This window comes from Symsagittifera roscoffensis, chromosome 3 (assembly GCF_963678635.1).
Source record: "Symsagittifera roscoffensis chromosome 3, txSymRosc1.1, whole genome shotgun sequence".
Lineage (NCBI taxonomy): Eukaryota > Metazoa > Xenacoelomorpha > Acoela > Convolutidae > Symsagittifera > Symsagittifera roscoffensis.
In genome coordinates this window covers 44,277,511-44,302,558 of record NC_087064.1, presented here as the reverse complement: position 1 = coordinate 44,302,558, position 25,048 = coordinate 44,277,511, and the positions used below count along the sequence as shown (strand labels likewise).

Genomic DNA, 25,048 nt, shown 5'->3' with positions numbered 1-25,048 from the left:
TATATTTTAATTAAATATCGATATTTATTTGGCAAGGGATCAAATGAAGGAACACAACACTTCAGGAGCTTCCGATGTTATGCATTGAAACTGCTCTGAAAAGTTATTTTGAAATAAGTTGTTGCGAGCATCAATACTGTGGCGCCACTCGACATAACTGATGCTGCTCCCGCATGTTTCATCCCACGAACTGGCACTGGTTCACCTGCAAGCAAACCTGTCTAATTATCTTTAAAATGATACTCCTCAAGTTACACTCAGTAAAATGATTCAATTCATGGATATACAGTTAAAGCAGACATATAAAAGCCGCCTTTTTCTGTGTTTGCTAAATTTATTTCTAAAATTACGAAAAGTCATTCTTTGAACTTTTATATATTTTCTGCCCAAAAACAGTTTATTAATAATATCATTATTTTAGGCTAAGAAAACGTGAGCAAGTTGCATTGAGATATCAATTCGTATTTATGAAATCATATGAAATATAAGTTGGTTACCGCTTGGGTTCGCTGTGGTTATGAGTGCGCAAGTAGTCGAAGAGACTAGAAGGTATCCTGGGTTGCAACTGCACGAATATCCACTCACTGCATTGATGCACACTTGGTCACAAGGATTAGTGTTACACTCGTCTAAGTCTGCGAACAACAAAGTTCAGTTTAAGAAGCTATCAGCAATCAAACTGAAACAAACAGACTAGTTATGAAGGAAGCCACAAGCCAGTACTTGACCGAACGCGCAAATCGAAATCTCTACGTTGATCTTTCTATGATTCTTCATAGTATGAAAACAGCATTAAACCAACTTACACGAACATAGCCAACATGCAGAGTCAACGCAATTACAGGAGATCAATTAAACCGGGAAAAAAAATCTTTGAAAAATAAAGTTTTCTTTTTTGAGTTAGATAACATCGCCTTCAAGCTCTTTATACTTGAAAGAAAATTTCTCATCTGACGTTTTCCTAGCAAAACTTACCACTTAAAAACTGGGTTAAAAGTAACTTGCTCATTCCCCAAGAAAATCTGAAAACTGACATAGAGGCAAAGCTGAGCCTCGCACCAATTGCGATACACAAAGCCCACGAATTGAAAAAAAAAAGTTGATAAAACGCCAAAAAACACCCGAAATTTTCAAATGTTTGTTTTTGATGAATCGTGTCACACATTGCGCCAGAATACAGTCAATGGAAATGAAGACAGAAAAAATTTATGAAAAATATAACTTGAAATAGTTGAAAAAACTACAAGTACAAATAACTTCGTGGTTGCATCGGATGAAGTTCATAAACAGCTTAAAAACAATTAGAAATTTATCACTGAGCGGCAACAAAGGCCACAAATTTTGGGTCAAAATCTGTTGAGCCGAAAACAAAACGGTTGTCTATACGCATATATTTTGCCCTCAAAATTAAGCAATATAAGTTGACCAGCCGAAATAACAAACTGTTTAAACATTTGTCATAGTGCTAAATCAGTATCTAAGTCTATTTAGTCCTGGGTAGTTCGTTTTGTCAATCATTTCATTTCTTCAATGCTTTAAAAATGAAGAAAAAAATTACGCAAAATCAGACTTGATAAATTTACTAATTACTAAACTTTCAGTTATAGTAACAAACTGTTTAAACTGAAAAAAAGCATATACTTTAAAAAATAATTTAAATATAATAATATATCACTCAACCCAGTCCGATGATTATTTGTGGTAACTGGTTTGGCGTGGAAAACAAAAAACTAAAACACACCCGAATACAAAGTTCCTCCCCATTTTCAATGTTCGGAACAATGTGAATCAACCAAAATTAAAAACATATTTCGAAAACTTTTTTCCCACGAACGAGAACATACTAGCCTTCCACAAAAAAACTCCCAGCTTTACATGAGCAATTTATCCAAAAACTGATAAGCTGAAAAAAATCATAATATCGTTATGTATAATAAATGAAACACATTTCGCATGACAATCAATAAGTTTTTGTAACTGCTGAATGTTATAACTTTAGAAGAATCATACTCCCAGCACTCCGAAAAAGCATTCGATTAACCTAGTTGGAAAGGAATGACCGGCAACGAGCACCGCTTTCTAATGCCAAAAAAAGACATATAACAGGACAGCCCGCGCTTATGTAGCCATAACCCGTCAATTTAATTTTTTGGATTATGATGAAACATAGGACCTTATTTCAGATCAAATCGACTATAGAATGTATATATCTCAAGATAACTCTGTCCCGAAAAAGGCAAATGAAACGAACAAAAAAAAACGTTTAGAAAATCGGCCACGTTTTTTAGATTATGCCCCTTCAAGTATACCCTCATGACTGGCCTTACCCACAAATCAAGAGACGAGCAAGCTCTATTTCCAGTCAAACCTTCCTTGCTATAACCAAACTTAGAAAACCCATATAATTTTTTATTAAGTCTTCGTTATTATTCTCAAATAATAACCATTTAAAAGTTTGCAACGTTGGGGCAATGTATTTTCGGGTCGAAACTCGTTTTGCCTGTGTCGCTACAAAATATGGTGGGAAAAATTCATTGTTAACGTAAATTACTGCTTGAATTAGTTAAGATCTTCAGAACAGTTTGATTAGTCTATTTGCAAAAGCTTTTTTGGTTAGCTATATTTGAAATTATTCAAAGGCTCTTAACTAACCCAAGCAGTAATTTATGTCTAGCAATGAATTTTTCCCAACGAAATTTACAGCGACACAGACGGAGCGAGATTCAAATCACAGAATACAGTATCAACGTTTCTTGTTGCTACAAATCACCAAATGAAAAAATACCATAAGGGAGAAAAACTGAGTGCAAACGCCATTGAAAAAGACCATTGTTGGCCAGTCTCCTCGTACAACCATATGTTATCTAAATTTAATTCGTATAAAACAGCACTGGTGGCGCTATTTAGCCGCGTGAAAAATGCCCAGGGCCCAAATACTGCAAATCAATTAGGACATTATGAAACAACATCTACATGACACCGAAGAACCTGTCAAAAGTCTGAACAAACATGAAGCATAGAAACTACGACCTAACATCGATCTAACTGAAATTGTTCAACTCTAATTAAACTTAAACTTGAAACTTTCAGCAAGCCCGGTTGTGTGCAACCCATTCTGAGTTTCATTTATATTATTGTTTCTCGCATTTGGTTTTGAAGTATTTATTACAACACAATAAGATTCCACAACTAACCACTATATACAAATTATAAAAACCATGGCCGGTCGGGATGCAAGTAGCACAGAAGGTTCCGGCCATATTCATAAACAAAACTAAACGTTTTTCGTTTCTTTTTTTTTCAAATTGAAGTAGAGGTTTGTATGCGATATGATAACAGAACTACATAAATGTAAATAAAATTACTGAATTAGGTATAATTGGCAAAATTTGTCAAAAATGAACCATCAAAAAATGAAAAATCAAAAAATCACAGAAAATTTTTTGCCTAGGTAGCGCTAACTGTTTCGTTTTTTGTAAAATCAAGCTTTCTTAGCTTAAAATTTTTAGATAACGAGATTAATCGATCGCTTTACACGCTCGAAATTAGGCAAACTCAAAATTTAAAACCGGTTTTTCTCGACACTGAGAAAACATTCAAATATCGTTTGTTCAACGGCTGAATTTAATATAATATATCAATTATGTTTATAACACGATGAATATTTGTGATACCTAATTTTTCGTGGAAAAAAAACAAAAAAACTAAAACACACCCGAATCCAAAGTTCCTGTCGATTTTCAATGGTCAGAACAAAAACTTTCTTGTCAGACTAATACAGAATAAGATATCATTAAATTAATCTCAGAATAACCTCGCATTTCCAGTAATCGTATAAATCTATCGTGACAAGGAAATAAGAGTAGGATTACGATCAGTATTGGAAGAAGTAAATGCACAGTCCTACTCAGAAAATAGATAACGTGACACACATACGGTTTAGTCTATCTGAAATTACCCATCATCTATCTATGAGATATCAAACCGAACCCATCTCAATTGAGACATATTCGTGTGCTATGCATACACACCACGACACACAGATGGGTTTGATGGACTGACTTCATATCCAGCAGGACATGTGCACACGAATGAGCCAGGTACATTTGAACAGGTGGCCAGCCCAGAACACGTGTCCGTTCCCTCCTCACACTCGTTGATGTCTACAAGAAAGACAAAAAACTAACTGCTTCTGACTATTCCTCCAAATAAAGCCACAAAATTGACTCCGCAGCTGCGTGTAATTGAATCGATAACTTTTAGCACAAACATACTTTGAGATTCTTAAAGTTGCAACTCGATTGAGCTTTACGCGAATTACTCAATTTCATTATTAAAATGGACAAAAAGTTTAATCACTTCTTCATTACGAATACACATTTTCCTCAAAACCAAGGGTACATAAAAGATTTTTTCGAAGTGGGGGCCAACTTTCAAAAAAAAACGGGTTGACTTTTTAAAGGTAGACAAAATTGATTTTCCCAGTTTCAATCTTTTGGCACTTTTTGGAAGACTGATTTAAAAAATGCGTTTTTTGTGGCGCGCTCCCCTCAAAGTTAGTTTAGAATAACCTACGGTTCGGTTGACCGAAAAGGGATGTCATAAAATAAAAGGCACCCGAAGAGGCGTGACCCTCAATAAATTTATTTGTGCGCGAATGATGCAAAGAAAGAAGATATTGGCGAAAACCTGAGATAATTTACAGTAAACGTACCTGTACATAGGGCTGAATTGGTCGCATCTTGTTCGTAACCATCATGGCAATTACACGTGAATGAGCCGATTGTATTTGTACATGTGCCTGTTGGACATCCCACTCCATTTGTACATTCGTCTGTATCTGTCAACAAACAGCAACAATTTAACGATCTTCTTACTGGAGCGTAGAAGAGAAAAAAAGTGGACGAATAAAATTCATAAAAGTGTTTTCTATGGGGGATTTTTTGTCAATAGTTTATAGAATTATTTGAGACCACTTGAGTGATATCCAAACAAGTTTCACCCTCTGCTACAACTTGACTGGTCACTAAATCTACCCGACAGTTAACTATACACCGATACGGATACTTACGAACCACCTACCTATGCAGGAAGAAGCATCCAAGGGGTCCTGTTCATATCCTGGTCCGCAATCACACGAGAAAGATCCCATGGAGTTGACACAGTCAGTGTCCACGCTACACGAAGCAGCTCCATTCAAACACTCGTCAATATCTGCAATGAAACCAACATCAACATGCCAGCAACAATTGATTCTAAGTAGCCCACTCAAAAATGACAGTTTCCGCAAAAATTAACCCCTCTGGCGTTTAATTCGCAAAAGTAAAAACGAGTGATCTGACACTCAGTTGAAAAAATAATACTGAGCACCGGTAGAACGGCTAAGTAATTTGAAATTTTCACCTATTAACTTTTATTGATAAAATGCACGCAAAAAAAACTATTTTTATAGAAAACATAGCCAATAGATGGTTGGAAATAAAAAGAACAAAGAAACTTATTTCACATTACAGCTCTTTATTTCACATTACATAGCCAATAGATGGTTGGAAATAAAAAAGAACAAAGAAACTTATTTCACATTACAGCTCTTTATATTTCAAGACTTGTTTATGGTTGAAATGGGGCCTAGGAAATTAGACGATAAGCAAATTAGACGGATACTACAAAAACGAAATTAGACGGAATTTATTTTTTACAGATCTGGCATTTTAGACGAAAAAGCTATGAAAAGGAAAGGGCCAACAAAATTTTTTCTTAAGAGTCAAGTTTCACAAATACAAAAAGAACATAAAATGTCAATACCTATCAAAACAATTAGTTCAAATGAACATAAAATGTCAAATCTGAATATTACAGGAGAGTTTTGAATTGAATAAATTATGCATGATTGACTTGTAAAGTTTTTGGCCACCGAAATTGAACTGTTGTCTACAAATAATTTTATTTTTCTAACGCAATTTGTCTGCAAACAAAGTTAATTTCTCTCATTTTCGTCTATTTTCTCACAATTGCAGTTTTGCAAAACCGTCTAATTTCCTTTTAAGTACCTCCGTCTAATTTGCTTATCGTCTAATTTATCAACCCCCGGTTGAAATTTTTCGAACCAAGCCCTCCAAAGTTGAAATTTTACTATTAGCTTATGAGGCGGCTTATTTTATTTCGCTAGCTCACGACTGAAACAATACTAGGCGACAGTAATTACTCTTTCAGTAAGCGGATACAACACAAACTCTTACAAATTTTCACAAAACTCCAAAATAAACATATTCTCTAATACCAAAGACCCGGCTATCATAAACCGGATACTTAAAAAAAAAGCAGATAAAACGCATACACTCAAATACAGATACTGAACACAAAAGCTTAACTCAAATTTGAACAATTTGAAGTGAACTCTTTTTGTAACACAAGCGTTTGCTTCTGTAAAACATAGCCAATCGAAGATTGGAAAAGAGTAATGAACGCAAGTAAACATAAAAAACACTGACTTTGTTGAAAAAATCTCTTTGTTGAAACTTTCGAATTTCAAAGAAAAAAAAATAGATGCCCTGTAAGCTCATTGAATTTCTAGAACGATTTATGATTGGCGCTTTTTGATAACATTAACCCAACTTGAGAAAACTGGATCAACAGGAAAGTTTTTATTCCGCTGGAAATCTAAAATTAAATTCCTCTTTAGAAACTAGAAATCGTTCACGAATTTTTGCACCATTTTCACGTTCGTATTTGGAGAGTGGAGAGTGCTATTTACGTCACATTCACTAGATGAATTTTAATTGAACTCAAAAAAGTGCATTGAGAAAAAGTGCACCTAAGCGCATCAATATTTAAAGACTTTTTCCTGAAACAAAAAATAAAAAAGAAGCAGCAAGACCTATATAAGAGTCTTCACTACGTTCATTACTCTTAATATCTAAAGAAATTTTCGCAACTAAAACCTTGTGTTGATTGGGAAAAGTGGTCTCGTATTAGAATACTTGTGGAAAAACGCAATCTCAATTTAAAAAATAAGTTTCAATCAATTTGCCTGCAATTTAGTCAAGCTGTGCTAAGGTCTGAACTAACTTCTTCCCAGGCAATTCTAAAACACAGCCAGTCAAGGAACGCAGGGAAAAAATCGACTTGTTGTTTGAAAAAAAAATAACTTTTGAGCTTCAGAGTAAAATGTATGACCGTAAAACTCAAGGACACTTTATTACTGAAATTTTCTGATAAATTGAGTTAAATTTGACAACAATGGATCAATTGATAAAGTTTTGATTCAGCTGGGAAATCTGAAACTTTCGACATTAGAAATCGATTACCTCGATCACAAAAAAAAATCTGAAAGCCTGTAAGATTGTTCATTACGTTCATCGACTATGAACACAGAGGTGAAGCTGCGCTTCGCAAACACATGCGAGAACATGGCCAAAAAGCAGCTCTATCAAGTGAAAAACTCGGCTACATGTAGGATTCGAACATGCGACCAACTGGAATCAAGAGATTTTGAGTCTCACGCCCTGCTGTCTCGCCCACCAAATCTTAACAACCGGTAAACAGTAGTCATAAATAAAACAGCTACATATGCTAACAAATTGTCAAAGCATTGCAGCAACAGTGGCACCAAATATAATTAGACTCAATTATGCAAGTAATAATTTGGAATATAACAAACTGAAGTCATCCACACTAACTTACAGTAACAAATCGCAAGTCATAAAGCCACTTTATGTATAAATTATAAATTTCAAAAAACTGCGAGATATATTGAGCTAGAAAATTTCTGAAATTGACTTTTCATCATTGTTACGTTGTTTCAAACAAATCTTTTTTTTTCGGTTCATTTGATGAATTAAAACGCATCAACTGTGTTAACTTATAACTATTCAAATGTCAAAGCTTATGCTACAAAAAAACTGTAAATGTGCCCCAAAAGTGGCACCAATATTTGGGACTTAGGTTCGAAACATAGAAGGTTCGCACATATGCACTCACTTGGCAACATGCTTTATTGGAACTTGCAAGAAAATATCATAAAACAACATTAACCGAAAAAGCAAAAAATTCAGCGAAAAGCAAAAACTACTTAGCTTACCTAGATTTGAATTACAAAAGAAGCTTGAGAACGAATTGAGAAAGCGGCTATATAATCAGTATCAAGGCAAAACGTTATTTACCAAACTGACTGATATACTTCTAAATACTTGAATAAGCAGATATTAACTTGTGGTTTTTTTACCAAAGCTGATAGCTTGATCACTTAAATCTTGTTCGTATCCAGTTTTACAAGCACACGTGAACGATCCCACTGAGATTGTGCAGTCAGAAAACGCTAAGCCGCAGATTTAAGGGGGTCTTTAAAAATGAAAAGTCAAAAGATACATTCCGGGTCTAATTTCGGTTATTTGATAACAGTACATGCTTATAGTAAGAGTCCTCAGTCGACCATAGCGACAAACACTGTCTCTCCTTGAGAGATGACTATTCACCTTAATCGATTAAAACATTTAGGTTTGTTATACATCTAGTTCTTTAGAAAAAGTTTAAAATGACATGGAAAACCGTCACATCTCGGAAGCTAAGAGCAATTGAGCAGTCGCATTTAGACAACAAATTTTCAACTCCCGAAAGTGGGCTCACAGTACCCTACTACAGCATTGCAAACTTCAAATTTTGTGAAACTTCAAACTTAAGTTTTTTAGAAGCTTTTTTAAGAAAAACCATTTGAACGTCTTATCTTTAAAAAAAACAAGAATTGGGAGGCAATTTTCACAACCCTTGAAAGCACTCTGACTGCGCCCAACTACAGGTTTAGGAATTTCAAAAAAAAATAAATTTGAGTTTTCTGAAAAGTTTTCGAAAAATCACAGAAAACGTCACATCTGAAAAACCACAAAGAGTTGAGCAGTCATTATTGAAGGAAAGGTTCGCAACCCCTGAGAAACTCTGACAGCCCCAAACTACTGAGTTAGGAATTTCAAATTCTGAAGAAAAACAATTGAACTTTTTAAAATCTAAGTTTTCCGAAAAATTAAAAAGAAATAATAAAACACGTCATATCTCGAGAACTACAAGAATTTGAGCAGTCATATTTGGAGGCAAAATTCGCAATCCTTGAGAGTACTCTGACAGCATTCAACTACAGGGTTGGGAAATTCAAGTTTTGTAAATGTTGTAAAAATCACAAATCGTCGTATCTCGTACCTTAAAAGGATTTGGGCATTCATAGTTAGAAACCAAAATCGCAACCCCTTAAAGAAACCTGACAGCATCCCACTATTGAGCTGCTTATTTTAATCTCGGTGAAATAAACAAATTCAAGCTCGAAAAACGAAAATCTTAACCATTGCAAAATACGATATAGCTTAAACGTGAAAAAAATTCATTTGTTAAACATGCAAAACTAATACGTTCAAAAAGCTTAAATATGGCCAGATAAAGAAGCCCACATTTAAATATATAATAGAACCCTTGTATTTCATATTATTTTGTTGAAAATTACTAGAATAATTTCTACCATCAATACCAAGTAGATTAAATCTTGAGTGAAACTTTGCAAGGCCCTTTTTCATCTATGGGACGCCGCAAGAACTCACAGCACGCATCCAAAAAAAAAACAAGCTCAATAGAGAGTAAAATATTTTGATCTGCGATAAGCATTGTCCCGGTTACCATTCATGTCAACTTCGAGAAAGCCCATTTCTACGAACGAATTTTTAACTTCATCGGAGAGCTTTTTAAACTTCAGCTCACAAAAACAGGAGTGACCGTAATTCTCTAGCACTTAAGCCATGTGAATAACCTATTCCGACACAACCACAGGCTATGTTTTTGTTTTATTCAAAATTTTTCACTTTCGAAGGTCAAAAAAATATCCATTAAATAATGATGACATACCATTACACTGAAACGAATCGCTTGGATCAGTCTCATAGCCTGTAGTACATCCACAGTTAAAACTTCCGACCGAGTTGGTACATGTCTGTTGACAATTGCCATTGTTCGTGGCGCATTCGTTTGTATCTTGCGAACAGTCGGCTAGCTGGTAGCCTGCATTGCAATTACATGTATTAGATCCAGAAGTATCACACACCCCATTAGTTGGTCCGTTGCATTCTGAATCGACGCTACATGTGCCTGAAACAAAAATATAGTTGCCAGGCTCGAATATATTGCTGAAAAGTAGACAAAGTTCATCAAATCAGCTATTGAATTTTAACTTCTTTTAGACGTGTTCACCACATTTTAATTGTTGTTTATATTCCAGTGCGTTTTATCATAACTACTTGGTTTTGTGGTTTGTTTGGACCAGATTATTGAGATTGTTGCATCGTTTTTAAAAACAATGTTCTCGGTTTGTGGTTTCATATTTAGCACTGAGAATCCGTTTTATTTGCTTCAAGTTTGTATCCAAGCTTTCAAGTAATGATTGATGCATTGTTTGACAAGCGCAAACGCACCACTTTCTAAACCAATTCAAAAATATCACATTTGAGTGATTTTATGATTTTCTGAAAACTGCGCAAAATTGCTTCATAACTACAAGTAGTCTATCTGCTGGTAATAAACAGCTACGCAAATATCCAAAACAATTTTTAAATTAGAATAGAATAGAAACTATCAAGACAATAAAATGAATCCGATTTTATAACTAGAGTAATCAAGTGTTGACTATTTTAGTGTTCGCTGAAGTACAATTGGTGGTAAGCCGGAGGATTCATCAATCAAGTATCACTGTCTAAAATTAATGAAGCGTTAGTCGGTTTTTCCAAAGTGCTCATTTTATTGGAATCATTTTTAGGAGACGCAATCTGTCTCGAGTTCCTATTTGAAGCTGTTTTCTTGGCCTTCTTTTTGCTCTCGAGTAGTTTCACGTGCAGGTAGTCACTCGCAGGTCGTTTCAGACCGAACCAGTTGAATACTGCCTCAGGCGTGTTGTCTTCTACCTTCAGACAGTAGTTGCCATGTTTGGCATAGTTGTGGAATAGAATCTTCTTTAACTGGTCTTGGGTCGGTCGCTCCAGGTCGTTTTGCGTCAGTCCGGGATACTTGGAATCTTCGTCTCCTGAGTCTTCGTCACTTTCGTCTTTTACTGTACGACCTGTAATAAAACGGTACGTTAGATTTACTTTTCCGCTTACCCACCGACCAATAACTCGAAGCCGGTCAAAATACGCATTAAATCCGTTGCCAGTGTTGGCAAAATTGTGTTTTTTTTCCATAAAAAACGTTTTAAACGTTTAAAACGTTTTAAACATGTTTAAAACACCTTTTTTCCCAGATCAACGTATAATTGCTCCCACGACATCTCAAGTGTTAAAAACTGGAGTACGAAAAATTTATTCGAAAATTCTTATCAAAATTTTTCGTTTAAAACTCGCAAGCAGAAGGCTAGTTTTCCGACCTTTTCCGGTGCTAGCCTGTTGCGTAAATCAGAATGCACAAAACCCATTGAACTGAATACCCGCTCCAGTCCGGCCGACGACGGAGCAATGCTGATCAGAGTCACAGCCAACTCCACAAGTTCTTTTTCCAGATTTCCGAGAATTTCCTGTGACTTGTAGAAATTTCCCAGCTCACAGTTCGCAGAACCGTTGCTTTTGAAAAAAATGGAATAGTTGCAAGTGACTTTTACTGAATATAGCACAAACTAGTAGTTCATGCCCAGTGCTAATGCAACTTGATCTTAAGTCAAAGGACAAGGTTAAACACAGACGAAGCTGCACCTCGCAAACACAAGAGAGAAAACGGTAAAAGTTAGCTGTAAAAGGGTCAAAAAGTGCAAGAAAACGTAAAACTAATGAAGTATCTGCATGTACCGTAATCAAACCCCCGACCTCGAATTTCTGAGTCACCCATCCCAACATCTGCGGCATGATCGCCAGCAAACCAAATACAAATATACAATGCTATGCAGCAGTAAAAAAAAAGCAGATAACGCTATTTCTGCAAACATTCCACCAAATAAATGAGTTGGGAAACAATGGACTAGCCTAATATGACACTAAACTCACTAGCTCATTGTGTAAGAAAATTAATTTAGTAACAAATAACAGCGACTATTAATCATAGTTAAAATTGCTTAATTAAAAAAGGGTAGGATGACAATTCGTAACAGGCGACAATTCGTAACAAGCGACAATTCGCAACAAGCGATAATTCGCAACAAGCGACAATTCGTAACAAGGCATTGGCCAGTAGAACACGCTTGCTTCGCTTCGCTGCGTTTACATTCGGCACGAGAAGAGTACTCGCGTGAATCAGTGCTCCCCGCTTCATCTACTGTTACGAATTGTGGCTTGATACGAAGTGTCTCCTGTTACGAATTGTCGCCTGTTACGAACTTTCGCCTGTTACGAATTTTCGCCTCATGATAAAAAAGATGCTTTGAAGACAAAATCTTTACTTAGAAAAGTATGCTGTCAAAATTTTATAGACCAACAATATTGCCACAAATTATTTTCTCACCCAAAGCGTCGACTTTGTAGTCTGTTGGTCTCTCCCCGAAAAAGACTCCATACTTCTTCTTATTCTTGTCCACTACTTTCGCATATTCCTCGATCAGAAATGGCTCGTATGGCTCCCCTGGTCTATCTGCATTCGGGAATGTGAGACTGGTGAATGCTGCGGTCCCGTCAATACTTACTGGCATTGTTTCTATCTTAGGTAATGGCCATTTTGCGCTTTCGTGGTCCATTCCCTCTGGGATTCTCAGTCCAGCTTTCTTCAATTTTTCCTCATCCATCAGTCCCGATTGCAGAATTTCGTCCCTTAATTCGTTCAAATAATAGAATGCTTGTCTTAAGAATTCATCGGGCTTCTTCGCTGCCTCTTCTTCTATATTTGTAATAATAGAGTAAGGGTAGTAAAGAGACTGAACAAAGTGTTTGAAGTGGCACATGGGGTACGCGACTGCAGGGAACATGGGCGTCGAAATTGATTCCAGGGAGTCTGTCACCACCGGAGGATCTGGCAAATTTGGAATCTTCTTGTTTAATTTGGGGAACTTAGGCTTCTGGTACCAGCAGCTAATCGAAACGGCGAATCCTACAACGACATATTGAGGTTCCAGGTAAAATGTTCAAGCATGATTTTTTGAGAAACCAAAATTGAAAACGGGTTTTTATCTAAATTGAAAAATTTTGGCCGAGTGGTACATATTTAATGAAATATATTAATCAAGACAACATGCCTTCGTAGCACTGTACTGGGTTTCCGTGCTGGTCCACGTATTGCACTTGCACAGTGATGTGTTCCCCCTTGTAGGCGCGGAAGGGACCCTTGTTGAGAATCTGGATCTTGGCAGGCCACACTGATGGTCTGCCCTCCTTGAACTCACCCGAGATGATGAAGCCGTCTGTGTTGCGGTACTTGCCCACTCCATGTGGCAGGTTCTTCTGCCAACCTCCCACATAGGAGGCGGAGTTGCCATACAGGAACATACCTTCGCCCTCTTTCAGTCCATTCGAGAACATGCCACTAAAGTAAAATCAACCATAGCCAAGTGTCAATCAACTCAAGGAATCCGAAAAAAAAAAACGAATAATTTTCTTGAAGATTTCAGAACTTAGGGAGTTCCAAGAAAAAAAGCATCAAGTTACAGCTCTATGAATTTTAAGAACTTTCGAAGTTTGATAGTTTTTTCATAAAAAATAACCTAATAAGAGGCAATTTGGTTCCACCGGGAAATCTAAAATCCACTTTCGAACCTAAAACATTCACATTTTTCGCGACGTCTCCACTTTTGTTATTCGAGAGAGCATTTTGCCGTCTTTTTGGAAGTCAAAATGACTCGAAGTGAAAATGCCCAAAATCAAACTACTCACCGGTAGAACCCAGTTTTGTCCTTCGCTTCTCCGTATCCGTGTCTCAGATTGCCCTTGAAGCCCCCTTGATAGTAGTCCCCATTGGCATACATCAACTTGCCCTCCCCGTGCAAACATCCCTGTTTGAAACTACCCACGAATTTCTTCTTCCCATTCTCCCACACCTTCACTCCCCTCCCGTGGATCTCCCCGTTGAGGAACATGCCCTCGTAGTAGGAGCCGTCCTTCATCGTCAGCTTACCCCGTCCGTGTTTCATTCCGTTGTACCACTCACCCTCATATGTGTAGAACTTATTCGAATACTTGTAGCGTCCTGCAATATAAAAACCAGCTGTAAGTCTTCAAATCTCAGAAGACAAGACCAAAAACTCCGACAACTGTATATCAAATTAAGATAGAGAACCTGGTTGTATTAATGCAAATCGGGTAAGGGAAAGCTGCTCACTAACCTAGTCCGTGTCGCACCAACTTGGCCGTCTTGTCTCCTTGGTACCTGTCAATCAGTCCAATAACAGATTCGCCGTCCTCGCAGTCCCTCTTCTTGTAATTCGACTTACAGAAACCCGAACTCAATTCAATCAACTTATTCAGATGTGTGTGGTATTCACTCGCATTTGTTGCGTCATGTCGCAAACTTTCTTCGGGAGGAATCGGTGAACTGGCTGTTACGTAACTTCCGTCGTTTCGTTTTCTACCTCGTCTAGTTCCAACTGCAGCTGTATTCGCTCTCACCACTCCACCGTCGAAAAGTGGCGGCAAATTACTCGACAATTCGTGCGATGCTGGCATACGTCTGTACTCATCTCTTAACTCTCTGAATTTCTTCTCTGACGTCGATAAAATTCTGTGATCGAACACCGCTTCCCTCCACAGAGGACTGCGAGGCGTGACACGTCTATGAAGATACATTCTTACGCACCAAACGCAAACCAGTCAGAAACAAAACTATCAGAAAATGAAAACTACTCACCTGTAAGGCATCAGAGAATCTCTTGTTGTCATGTCGATCAATTCTTTCCGCTCTCTTTATTTTGCGAGAATATAATAACTAAAACTCTAGTCTAATTTTTCGTAGATGTTATTACAGAATACATATTCTAGCGTTTGATGATAGTACTGTCTAGATAAATGGTCTGTCCAAATGAATACAATCTGGCCCACGAGTTAATCAAGTAGTCGTGTAATTTTTGCCGGTGTTTCAAGTTTTTATAACAATTCTGATTTTTCAAAGACTGCATAGTACAAAGATTAAAAAACAACATCTTCGCACAAGCCAAAAACAAATAAAAAATATCAATTGTTTTTTAGAGAATCCTTAATCACGGTTATAAACTCAAACTACATATACTTCAATCGTAATAAATTTTCAGTATTTGGTGATATCTCTCATAGTTTTACGCGCCGTTAAACTTGATATAAATCTCGGTGTAATAATTTAACAACTCAGCTTTAAAATTTTTGCTTAAAAACAAAATGTCTACCCCAAGTAACTTCATACCAATAGATAATAGACCCATTCATTTTTGCAATACATTACCAGATTGCTAACATATTTCGATGCGTCAAGTTCTTTGCCCTCAGACATAAATACCTAGTTAACAGACGGTTGGAATGTCTAAAAATCCACTTTCGAAACAAAAAATTATTAAGGTCGTTTTCCAGGCCATTAGAAAGCTTGTTAGTGGTGGAGATTTAAAAAGTCTTCTAAATGTCGAGAAAACTAAGAATTATGAAGACTAAAATTTAAAGTTCGCCCAAAGTTCATTTGAGTAAAACATATCAAGATAGTTAGTTGACAATTCATCTACCCTCAGGAAATACAGACCTATAAAAACCAAATAGAGCAACGCATAAGCGGTGAATTCGCTAAGCGATGATTTAGCTATACAATTTCAGCTATTTTATCGCATGAAAAAAATCACAGTTAAATTTCAGCTGACTGTTTCTGCTCACCTACGACAAGGAAAAGATTGAACAAAGCATTTTAAACCTTTTTTCGATTGACATCAGATTTTTATTTGCACCTGTGAATCAAAATCAACAGGTACCTGGAAAAAAGGCCAATGAAATCAAATTTCCAAGATTAAAAGATCAAACTACATACACAAAAACCAATTTACTTTCATGATTAATTCAAGAGTTAGCGCAAACCCAATTTAAGAAAAGGATAGCCGGTTATTGTGCAAGTAGCACAAAATGTTCCGGCCATAGTCATAACTTAGTGTCGTTTTTTCGGTGTGGTGAGATAAAAGGAGCTGAACGGAGAACTATTTGGCATATTCCACAGTGTTAGTAAAATAAGCAAACTGAAAAAAAATTCTTTAGAAAAATGACAAGAAAAACAAAACATCGATTTTTCCATAATAAATTATTCTCAAAACTAAATCATTTTCAAAAAACTTGACCAGAAATTAATCGAAAACACGCTAGGTAAATAAGCCGACAGAATTCAAGCCAACGCCCAATAAGCTGAAAATCATAAAAAACTATTTCGGTATCAAAATCACATGAGAATGTCTCGCATAAACCACTAAAAAATCTTGAATCCTTAATAGGCGGTAGACAATAGGATGGAAGTGGTACACCAGTAAGTGTATTATCAGAATTAGACTACCATTTTTCTAAATTGACCATTGTGGACAAAATTATTCACGGGAACAAGTCTAGTAGCCCATTGTCGGTTACAATACCCTTGCTAATCACCAGGTAGAAATGAAAAATTGCATTATTTTTTTTTCTTATTTGGAGAAAATATCAGTTACCAGCAGCGGCCAAATATATTGAAAATTAAACTTGAAAACTGAATCACGGCTGAAACGGCTATATTATGATATCACACTTGATACCCTGTAAGGCTCAATCCATGTTTACTTTCACCACCTTGGGGAGTTTGTTTGGAACAAAAAAGAACGAAGTTAATAAGCAAAAAAAAACAAGGACCTCAACATGAGAAAACTGAAGATAGCAGCGCATTGCAGCCTAACAAGGATAAACAGCCAAAATTGAAGATAGCAGCGCATTGCAGCCTAACAAGGATAAACAGCCAAATGAAAAGGCTTTAACTTGTTATATCATTAAGCAATGTGCGACGTTTTGTTTATGATACCTGAGTCGTCTAATAAAAAAACCTCCGAGTCTAAAATTCTTTCACACGGAACCAAAATCGAACTCAATTAATATGCAGGTGTAATTTGATATTGCCACTCAGCACTGGCCGACGCCTGAGTCTTACTACGAGGACAGCGCGACGAAGAGCTGACTTCGAAATATGGATTAGCAAAGCCTAAATGAGTACAGTGCTGAAACGCTATTCATATAACCACACATGTGGCATACCCCAACTATTCTGCCGTAGACAAGGGCACTACGCAGGGAATAGCGAAAACAACTCCAATCAACTTGAACTTCATCTCCTATGGAGATGAAGTGCTGAAAAACGATGGCAACCAAGAACCGAATCAAAACGAAGCTCTCCCACAAAATCCAGCATAGCTACAACAACAGAGGACAGTACAATTAGAGAGACAACAATATCACTCTTATCGTCTATGAGCTAAATGGTTACTAACAACAACAACAACAACAACAACAGCAGCAGCAGCAACAACAACAATGAAAGGGGATTGAAAAATTTTCATTTTTTGACATTTTAGTTGTCTAATTTTTAGTTAGTGAAAACGGAATGGATTGGTTAATTAATTGTAAGATGTTCTGAGTAAATTATAGAAAATGAACAACTTTGAAGAAAAAAAACTTAGTTTAAAAAAAAAACGAACTCGTATTATGACTCAAGCATTTGCATGTGAACATAAGCTGGAAAATAGTACAATATTTGTCCTCTCCCATGACTAAATTAGTTTCAGAAGCAAAAATTTTCCACGACATTGAAAGAGCTTTTCCAAAAACAACTTTTTTGGCATCCGTGTCAAAACTATTTAAAATAATACATACCAAATGATACCTTTTCACAGGGTTAAAGAATACCCTTTTCTCATATATACAGAAAAACATATACTCGGTTGAAAAATTCAAGAAAAGCCAATTTCAGAATTCTGTAAATTCAAGCTAATTCTTTCAAATCATAAATTTTCTCTGTATTGAGACTAACCGGAACAAGAGAAACCATCGATCAGCAGAATCTCTCCAGGATCAGAGCATGAACACGTATATGATCCTGGCGTATTAGTACAAATATCGTCACACGAATTCGTATTCAAAGCACATTCGTCCACATCTAAAATGAGTCTCTAAATTAATTTATCGAAATTAAAATAGAGTTTCCACCCACCCGGTCATCACTGTCCGTGATATTGCATAGCTTGATATCTCAAAAACTGGAAGATTTTGTCAGAGCCAAGGGAGATAACATTTCGCTATCTGCATCGACTCGAATTTTGGCTTAAAATTTACATGCAAAACAAACACGCACTAATGGGCAGGATTGATCTGTTAACGGAATCAATAACAAACAAAAGAAGTATGAGGATACAGTAGTAAACTTGGCCCATTAAGCACCATAAAATATTTGGCAATAAATTAAGCAATATTTGCTCATTGAATGAATTCGTTTAACTCGTTGTCTCACCCGTGCATGCGTCTGTTGTGTTGGGGTCAAATCCACTTCTGCAGGAACAGGTGAAAGAGCCTGGTGTATTTGAACAGGTGGTGGACACATCGTCACACGTGTCAGATCCCACATCACACTCATCCGTATCTGAACGCACACGAATTCACTACACTTACACGTAAACGTTGTCAGTTTTATGTATTTAATGTTAGTGTCAGACGGTAAAAGCAATGCAATTCATAATACAATCTTTCCATATTTTTAGGATAAGTTGTGACAACATGAACTTCACCCACAGCCATATAAATAATGTTAAAACTAGTTACAAAACAGTAAGGAAGTGCTGAACTTGAGCTAATTAGGGTCGAAGCAGTTAACTCGTTTTAGTGACTCTGATTTTAAGACAGTTTTATCTGTTTGAAATTGGCGCCTTTTCAACATCAGGTCGAAATTCCTCTTCAAATAGATAACTTACCGACACATGATCTGAAGTTCAAAGCGGAAACTTCATATCCTGGAGCAGTACAGCTGCACGTGAAGGAGCCCACAGTGTTAGAACAAAAGTCCTCACATCCTCCATTTGAGGTGGCACATTCGTCAAGATCTGAAATCAAAAAGTTCCCATTCAGCTGATCGAAATAAGAAGATAATTTAATTCAAGTTTAACAAAAGATTTTTGCTCTTTACGAAGAAAGATTTTCGCAAAAATAGGAGTTAAGATCGAAATCAAGACACTTTAACAAATCGACCAGTTTTCATTCGGCTGTGACCGAAGGATGATGACATTTTTTTTAGTTCGAAAAAAAATTTGGCTTAGAGGAAATTGAGTCCTTCACTACTCAAGTGAAGCTTTCGGACTGCTCATACGCCGCAATATATCATAACTGAACGACCAAAAACAGCTCTTAAAGCCAAACGGTTGCAACTCATCGAAGCAAATCCTTGAGCACCATTAGAAAGGATTCTTTTCGCAAAGGAATTCTTACAATCTGCATTACTAAAAAAATGAACAAAATTTGGGCTTGTTTAAAAACTCTAACTGAAATGGCCAAGACCCACCGTAAAGCTTAATCTATCAGAACAGGCTATTGATCAACTGCCATTTGTTTCAGGGTCCTACGCAAAAATTTTGCTTATTAAATAAACATAGCTCTCAAAACAGAGCCAAAACCAATTGGAAAAGTACCAATTGGAAAATTGCCGGCTTCAATCAAACCAAATTTTTTAATTACCTCAGGATTACAAAAAAAGAACAGAAAGCTCTCTTAATTCCAAGAATATTTAATCATCAGCACTTGTTTATAGTTGTTTAAACCAACCAGTTTCCAATCAACTGACCAAAATAGGAAAACATTATATTTTAGTTTTAAAAAAGATTTGCGATTTGCCAAGAAACATTTTTGCAAAAAAGAATTGAACGATCGAAATCGAAATGATTCGTATAAAAAATCAACCAGTTTTCATTCAGCTGACCGAATTATGAAACAAGTATATGTCAGTTTTTAAAAAAGTGTTTTTTTTTGTGCGTAAGAATCAAAAACATTTGCAAAAAAGGATTTAACGATCGAAATTAACATAAACCAAATTAATTCCATTTCAGTTTAAATTCCATTTCATTTTAAAAAAAGGTTTGTGCTCTACAAAAAAATTTCGAGAAAAATCATTTTACGATCTGAAATCAAGACAATTCTACTTACTCTTCAACCAGCTCCCTTTCAGCTGACCAAAATATGAAGACATTTTATTTCAGTTTTATCTTCAGTTTTTATTTCGCGAAGAAACATTTTTGCAGGAAAAAAGGTTGTATAATCAAAATCAAAATTTTTCCAATTGAAAATCAACCAGTTTCCATTCAGCTGAATGAAACATGGGACAAATATATTCTAGTTTTTTAATTAGGGTTATTTGATCTTTACGAGAAAAAGATTTTGCAGAAAAAGAATCTTTACGATCGAAATCATGACAGTTCAAGTTAAATCAGCCAGTTATCATTCGGCTGACCAAAGTAAAAAAAAAATTATTTCAGTTTCAAAAAAAAAATTGCGCTAAAGAAAAGAAAACTTGCACCACTCAACAGGTAAAAATTTTGGTCCATATGGAGTCTATTTCGGCCATTCCACAATCTATCATTGCTGAACGAACAGAAACAGATGTCAAAGCCAAACGACTGCAGCTTAACGGTTTTAACCATCGAAGCAAATGCTGGAGCAACTTAAGAAGGGACTCTTTCGTCAAAGTCAAGATACAATCTGCATTAGAAAAGAATGAACAAAATTTGGGGTTGCTTAAAAACTCAAACTGACATGGCCAAGACCCTCCTTAAAATTCAATCCCTCAGAAAAAAAGCATTCAACTACCATTTTTTTTTCCGTTTCAGAGTGCTGCACCAAAAATTGGTCTATTTGAAGAAACATATGTCTCAAAGCAGAGCCAAAAACCAATTGGAAACGTGAACTGGAAAAAAAACATCAAACCACCAAAAATTCGAAGTCGAAAGAGCATTTTTTCAGATCTTTCCTGAAAAAAAAAACAAGTAAAAATCCTCCCGACCCTTTGTCTTCTCTGCTTTCATTGACACCTAACAAGTTTCGTTGCATATATTTGGAACACTGCACTACTTGGTCTTCGGTAGCGTTCTTGTATATTTTTTGGTGTCACTGATATGAAAAGAATGTATGGAGCATCGTTTGATTTGTTTAAATTTTAAGCAAGGTTAAAGAATCAAATTTTAGTTATTCAAATAAATCACTCGTCCAAATTTAAATAGTGTTTGCGGTCTAGATTTTTCTTCTTGCTGTTTCTAAAAGCCGCGCAAATAACTGACTCTTTTTCTTTCAAAACTCGGAGAGCTGCCATATTGCTTGTTTAGTTCAAAATCAAAATAAGTTAATTTTCTTTCATTTTTTAGTTTCACCCATTTCACCCAATTCCATCTTTCTTTTGTTACCGCCAGGCAAAGGTTGAAACCGGAAATTGTTTAAAGCTTTTGTACCTATAATTGAGAAATGAGAATTATTGATTTTAAACGCCATCTTTCCACGTTTTCCTCGAACTTCATAATTAAACAAGGATAGCCGGTTACTGTGCAAGTAGGACAGAATATACCGACCAGTCTTAGAAAAACGACAAAAACTTTTTTTAATTAGAGTAGCTTTTCTGCGTGGTCTGATAAAAGATCTGACATAAAATAATAATTCAAGCATATTTGACAGTCATAGTAATATAGGGAAATTGGGCAAAAAATTTTTGTAGAAAAACGACTAGAAAAATAGGGATTAACGCCTATAGTTTGACTTTTTTACAAGCCGAGTGGTCAAATTATTCAAGTGATTTTGCTGAACTATGTGTTGACGTGGAAAAAGTATATATACCAATGAGATAAAGCTAGCGTAGAAAATTAGTCTTAATATCAAAAATTGCGGTGAAAGAATTTCAAAGGAATTTCAGCAAAATTTATCGGAATTCAATTAGTTGAACCATTACAAGGATACATCAAAAGGCTTTTCAATTATTGTGAGTGCTGTATAAATCATTAAAAAAAGCCGTAATGTGACAACTTACTGGACAAAAATAAACAGACAAAAGACACCCAAACAATAAAATTTTACGCAAAAAATTTTAGTTTACAAGAAGAACAATCCCAAGCAAGACGCAAACTCTGAACCTTTTTTTCATATACATTGCAGTTACCTCTCCGCTTAATGCTAGAACAAGACGCTGAAAATAATTTTAAAATAATTCGAGCTTTAAATCAAGTCTTAATTAAAGCGACAAAATTTTTAGCGAAACACTTAACATAGAGGCGAAGCGGAGCTTCGCAACATTTGCGATACATCGCAAGCGTAGTATTTCAAGTTAGCGAATAGAAAATGAGATGAAAAAAAAAGAAAAAATGGTAAAAAATGAAATTAAAAAAAACGGCCAAGAAACACAACAAACAGCATAAACTACATTTTTAATTTTTACCAGACGGTTACTAAGCCGAAAAGACGAGGTAGACGCTCATTAAGCCAAAAACAAAAAAAATGCCTTTTAACATTTTGTCATAAGAAATCGAGCATTTAAGTTTTTAAACTTTGAATTTTGCAGCACTCATTTATTAAGTGAAAACTGTATAAATCATAGAAGACCGTGAAGTCACAACTTACTGGACAAAAATAAGCAGAAAAATGACAGCCAGGTAATAATTTTTCTAACTGAAAAAATCTCAATTTACAAGAAGAACAGGCCCTAGCGAGTCGGAAATTCTGGACCTTTTTTCATATTCATTGCTGTTACCTCTCCGCTAAATGCTCAGAACAAGACGCTGAAAAGAAATTTAAAATAATTCTAGCTTTAACTCAAGTCTTAATTAAAGCGGCAAAATTTGTAGTGCAACAATTAACACAGAGGCCGAGCGGGGCTTCGCACCATTTGCGATACAACGCAAGCGCAGTATTGCAAACTAGCGAATAGAAAATGAGATGAAAAAAAAACAAAGAAAAAAATGGGAAAAAGAAAAAGGTTCAAAAAACGGTCAAGAAACAAAAACAGCATTAACTACATTAATAATTTTTACCGGGTGGCTACCAAGCCGAAAAGACGTGGGTAGACGCTCATTAAGCCAAAAACAAAAAAAAATGCCATATAACATTGTTGTCAAAAAACATGCGAGCATTTAAAACTTTAACTTTAACTTTAAAACTTTAAACTTAGCAGCACAAATTAGAAAAAAAAATCTTTTTTGCACTTGAAGCGAAACTAAATACGACCTCTATACCAGTTAAACATTAACCGACACCCTCTAGATCGAATGAATTTTTCAAGCAAAAAGAGGAAAATATACAACTTAGTGGCTATTATTTTTACAAATTACAGGAAAACGATGAAAATTTCTGACAGCACGAGATTATTTTTCGATGAGGCAAGTCAGTTGACCATTTCATTTTACCCGAAAAATATTTTCAATTTCAACATACTGAACCCCAAACAGTACGGCTCGAACTCTAAACATTTAGGTCCAAAAGCAACCGCGTTACCTAGGAATTAGGAAAAGTAAAAAGTAGTCTCGAAGTTTTGAAGGTTCAATTATAAAGTCATTTCATATTCTTACAGAATTGTAAGTTGAGTTATTTTCGGGCAAGAAGTCTAGTTCCCGATCACATTACACTTGCTCTCGCAAGTGTATACAAACACGAATTTATCTTAATTGAACCAAAATTACAAGATCCCAGGCATAAAAAAAACAGGGGTCGCCAGTTACTGCAAGTACCACAAAATGTTCCAACCTCGCTGATTTCAAAATTACACGAAAATGAAGAAACAAGAACTTCAAATTCCTCAGAGCTTTTCAGAAAAGGTAATTGAGTGAGGCAGAAAGAAGCAAGATGGGTGGTAACAAAAACTCAAATAAGAGCACCTATTGATCAATCTGAATATTACTACTGAAATAAAACCTGCATTAGATTAATTGAGGGAAAAAATCAAGTTGCGGACTCCATGATGTTTCCTTTTGCAGATCAGCAAGAGTGCAACAGTAATAACATCAAAAAATCATCCCCCCACACGCCATTTTAAGTACAAAGTGATAAATTTCGCTCCTAGTAACAAATCAATTATGGCAAATAAGCTTCCATCAACCAATCTGGAACGGATTAACTCTCCGCTTACGCGTTAATCGCGCGAAATATATCGCGCGTTAATTGTCCCAAATTGGCCAAAATGGCAACTTTTAAAACCCCTTAACTTTACGAAAAATGATTACAAGTGAAATATTTTTCCAAATTTGAGCTCAGGACAAGAATAAATTTTGAATGATATTTAAAAAATCCCGTCAAAAATGGCTAGTTACAAAGTCGAAATTTGTCTGAAGAAAAGCCACCCCGGGCACAAATATTCAGTTACTTTTGTTACGAAAGTCGGAACAATAATAGTCTGGGTTAAAGTCCTTAGCATTGGCTGTATTTAATAGTGGGTTATTGATCAAAACGAACACTTTCAAAATGAACACATTTTACCGAAAAAATAATTGCGTCGCAACAAAATTTGCGACTTAGGTTGGAAAAAAAAGATAGTTCACACCATAACACAAGCACTGCTGGTGTTAAAATGGAAAAATTAAGAAACACTTTTCCAACTTTTCCTTCAAATTTGCACTATTGAAGTCGATTTCTGAAAAAGGAAAACTCGAAAGAAATGCCTTAACTTGAAAATAATCTAACCATTGCCGCAGTCATCACCAATGTAACCAGAAGCACAGGTGCAACTTCCTACACTAGTACATAAACCACCATTTTGACATGACGAAACAGAGCAGCTGAAGGAAGACGACCATGCCAAACTCCACAAAAGGGCAAAGAAGATTAAAAATTGTAACATACCAGACATTTTTATTTGAAAGTAAAATGAAAACGAATTTTGTATTTGTATGGCAATGATTTGAAATGCAAATGATGAAACTAGCCAGTTAAAACATAAACAGAGATCATCGAACCGTTTAACAAGGAGAAATCACCTGCTCCGTAAAAATATAGACACGCGTACGGAATGTATCCTGCGTTACTGTGGTAATTATGACATGACAATAACTCAATTGCTGTAAATACTGACAATGCAGCCAGTGAAACTCGAGTGTGTGAGTCTACTCACAGATAACTGATAACTGGGCTGAAAATGCAATGCTAGCACAACG

The 25,048-nt window shown here is 35.9% G+C and overlaps 2 protein-coding genes across 5 annotated transcripts; both read right to left on the bottom strand.

Annotated features, from left to right (window-relative positions):
- Window positions 1–24,958, bottom strand: LOC134841311 (signal peptide, CUB and EGF-like domain-containing protein 1). Of its 4 annotated transcripts, XM_063857207.1 has the most exons (10): window positions 24,579–24,958; window positions 18,854–18,982; window positions 18,397–18,525; window positions 17,920–18,045; window positions 9,883–10,122; window positions 5,083–5,214; window positions 4,715–4,840; window positions 4,032–4,163; window positions 498–635; window positions 1–205 (listed from the first exon to the last, which is right to left on the bottom strand). In XM_063857207.1, the coding sequence occupies exons 1-10, from the start codon at window positions 24,742–24,744 to the stop codon at window positions 78–80; spliced, it is 1,446 nt and encodes a 481-aa protein (XP_063713277.1). In that variant the 5' UTR covers window positions 24,745–24,958; the 3' UTR covers window positions 1–77. The 4 variants fall into 4 exon arrangements, 3 of the variants coding, with proteins under 3 accessions (XP_063713277.1, XP_063713279.1, XP_063713278.1); XM_063857209.1 differs by lacking the exon at window positions 1–205 and having other exon boundaries at window positions 518–679; XM_063857208.1 differs by lacking the exon at window positions 1–205 and having other exon boundaries at window positions 545–635; window positions 3,991–4,163.
- LOC134841310 (uncharacterized) lies at window positions 10,568–17,897 on the bottom strand. Its single transcript, XM_063857205.1, has 6 exons — window positions 14,782–17,897; window positions 14,261–14,706; window positions 13,812–14,124; window positions 13,178–13,464; window positions 12,454–13,032; window positions 10,568–11,086 (listed from the first exon to the last, which is right to left on the bottom strand). The coding sequence occupies exons 1-6, from the start codon at window positions 14,811–14,813 to the stop codon at window positions 10,710–10,712; spliced, it is 2,034 nt and encodes a 677-aa protein (XP_063713275.1). The 5' UTR covers window positions 14,814–17,897; the 3' UTR covers window positions 10,568–10,709.
- Window positions 24,959–25,048: the final 90 nt, after the last annotated feature.